This window comes from Miscanthus floridulus, chromosome 2, assembly GCF_019320115.1.
Source record: "Miscanthus floridulus cultivar M001 chromosome 2, ASM1932011v1, whole genome shotgun sequence".
Classification (NCBI taxonomy): Eukaryota; Viridiplantae; Streptophyta; class Magnoliopsida; order Poales; family Poaceae; genus Miscanthus; species Miscanthus floridulus.
In genome coordinates this window covers 62,900,288-62,903,122 of record NC_089581.1, presented here as the reverse complement: position 1 = coordinate 62,903,122, position 2,835 = coordinate 62,900,288, and the positions used below count along the sequence as shown (strand labels likewise).

At 44.2% G+C, this 2,835-nt stretch overlaps 1 protein-coding gene across 1 annotated transcript; it reads right to left on the bottom strand.

Moving 5' to 3' along the window:
* Positions 1 to 810: 810 nt before the first annotated feature.
* On the bottom strand, positions 811 to 1,941 carry LOC136536631 (uncharacterized). The gene is made up of 2 exons (XM_066528858.1): positions 1,341 to 1,941; positions 811 to 1,265 (listed from the first exon to the last, which is right to left on the bottom strand). The coding sequence occupies exons 1-2, from the start codon at positions 1,939 to 1,941 to the stop codon at positions 811 to 813; spliced, it is 1,056 nt and encodes a 351-aa protein (XP_066384955.1).
* Between the last annotated feature and the right edge of the window lie 894 nt (positions 1,942 to 2,835).

Genomic DNA, 2,835 nt, shown 5'->3' with positions numbered 1-2,835 from the left:
CTCGCGAGCCGAAGAGCTATGTAAGAAGAGGAACATCTGCCAAAACTATATCTATCTACTTGTAGATTTTTGAGATAAGCAAAACTGAAATACTAAAGGTACATGGCCGGCAGCCACAGGTGCCCAGCTGCATTGCTGGCAGTAGCTTCGGTTTAGTGCTGCAAGGCTTAGTCGCAAAATTCAGTGTTGTATATAATTGCTTATGTTCTGTGATCTGCGCTTCTGGGGGTTCTTGGTCTGACCCTTGCACCGCTAAGAATTAGCTAGAGCGCGCTTTGCAATTGTAACAAATCCCCTTCCCTCGATCTTAATGAAACACTTACGTCCCGGCTCATGTTCGTGAAAAAAGTTGAAACTTTTTAGAACACTCACAAGAAACTAGGCCTTGTTTAGATTGCAAGTTTTTTGAACCCAAATTTTTTTCATCCAAAATGGTTCAAAATCTGACATCCAAAGGGGTGAAAAACTTTTCATAGCACTGTTTGCCCTGCCAAAGCAATAATGGACTAAAAGACACAAGTGGCACTATTAAATGCATTTGGAGGGATGCTTGCTGCCAGGCTCATCCTTGCATGCGCATGCATGCAAATCCATGCATGCTGCATGTTGTCTGCTCTTCCTTGCATGCTCTCGCATGCAAATCCATACATGCAGCCACAAAGGCCTCAAATATTACAGTCCTCAAATAATTACCACCAAAGTACGCAAATATTACAGTCCTCAAATATTACAGTCCTCAAGCAACATTATTACAAGTCCAAGCCGCAATCAAACAATTACAACTCACAAGTTATCAAACATACACATGTATCAATATCTATTAAACAGCCTGTTCGCAATGCTGTCATGAAAGGCATTCATCTGTTCACGATCTGCGCTATCAGGGGCAGGCTCTGTTTCTGGCTGATTAAGATAGGCTTCAGCCGGCACAAAGTTAACATGATGATCTAGGTGCTGGAAGTCCACATCAAATTGCCTACTCAACCTTATGAAGTTATGCAAAGCAACACAAGCAACTATAATCTGCGTTTGTGTTTGAGGAGGATAGGCAGGGATACTCAACAATATGCGCCACTTCATCTTCAAGACGCCAAAGGCCCTTTCAATCACATTCCTAAGAGATGAGTGTGCATAATTGAATATCTCCTGATTACCTCGAGGTTCTCCGGCGTTTTGAAAGTCTTGAATATGGTACTTCGTTCCCTTGTAAGGAGCAAGATACCCGGGACGGTTTGGGTAGCCGGCATCCACCAAGTAAAACATCCCTACACCACCAAGTACCTGTAATTGTTAAATGTTTCAATTAGAAATGCCAAATGTACTACCACCTAGTTGTCTACCTTCAGGTGGATGAGGGAAGTCATCCTTGAATGTTGTCATGGCATCCTCGAACACTCTTGTGTCATGGGCAGACCCCGGCCATCCCGCAAGGAGAAAAGTAAAAATCATGTCAAAGTCGCAAGCAGCCATCACATTCTGAGTTGTGATGCCCTTGCGACACAAGTGCTGCACAAATTTATCTTGTGGCACCAAAACAGGGAAGTGGCTGCCATCTATAGCTCCTATGCACCTCTTGAATTCAAGATAGAACCGTCGGTTCCTCACCCTAGGATGCATTGTACTAAATTCTGGGTCCACAGGTTTAATGATATCATTCCCAAGTGCAACAACACAGGGCAGCACTCTATAGAACATGTTGTGGACTGTGCCTAGTGACCTCTCAAATCTATCATCAGCTTGCCTATATGATTGTGGAGCACCAACCATCCAAAGGAACATACCTAAAGCCTCAGTTGAGATGGACTTTTTTGTGTCTTTGAGGTCATACTCATCAGTCAATACCTTGTGCAGTCTATAGAACATATCTGGGGTGATTCTAAACATGTTGTAACAGGCAGTTTCATTTGCTAGTTTATGTTCTACCCAGTCCAGCCCAGTCATCTTTGGCACCCTATAGTATGCCCTATTATAGTACTTTTGCATGTGCATGGCATATTGGGACGTACCATATACGATTGCAGTTTCTTCTTCGATGTCATCAAAGAATAAGCTGAAGAAGTCCTCCTCCCACTATTCATCATCATCGTCATCCTCATCCTCATCAACGACCGGACCAGCTGGTTGAGCACCCCCCTGCACACATGAAACAAACAAATGAACACAAATCAGTTCTAATTCCCAGGGAACAACATACACAGGGCAGCAGTACCTCAAATCCAACAGCACTGACTCCAGAAACAAACATTATGGCTAAATTCAGACATCACAAGCGAACATCACAAATCACTTAGTTGCTGCCGACAAGTTCGACAACACAACATACAAATGACAGACGTAGTTCAACCAACATGCATCACAGACTTAGTACACGAGGTTCATGACACAAACACATGACAAATGCATTATTAAGAGGGTCTAGTTAACGACCCCGGCATAGTGCTTAATGATGGCCATCCTTCCTTTTGCTTCTGACTTGATAAACATTCTCATAGCAGCTTCGTTTTGGGTGATCATGAGGACACCAATCCACTGCCTCTCATTTTCCTCTGTTGCCCCTGCCTCTTTAGCCAGCTGTATCACTTGGTCAATGGTGTCCATTTTGTCATTCTTCTTCTTCTCTACAGCTTGATTCCTCTCATGCCAAATCTTCTTCAGAGCTTCAGTCCTGTTGTCCAGACTGACGGTCAAGTTCCTTATGCCTTCGTTCATCCTCACTGCTGGACTCCTGCCCCTCTTGCTGGGACTAGCAGCAGTGCTGCGGGTGCTGAGGCTGCTGTAGCTTCTCTTGCTCCCAGTGCTCTAAGGGGTATGGACGTCTTCGTCATCGTCACTGCT

What these genes read in the sequence shown, in the direction of transcription:
- LOC136536631 (XM_066528858.1), bottom strand. Translation starts at nt 1,941, where the DNA reads ATGACTGGGCTGGACTGGGTAGAACATAAACTAGCAAATGAAACTGCC. An exon ending in CTTCCCTCATCCACCTGAAG is followed by an intron (nt 1,266 to 1,340) that starts GTAGACAACTAG and finishes TTGGTGGTGTAG; the next exon opens with GGATGTTTTACTTGGTGGAT.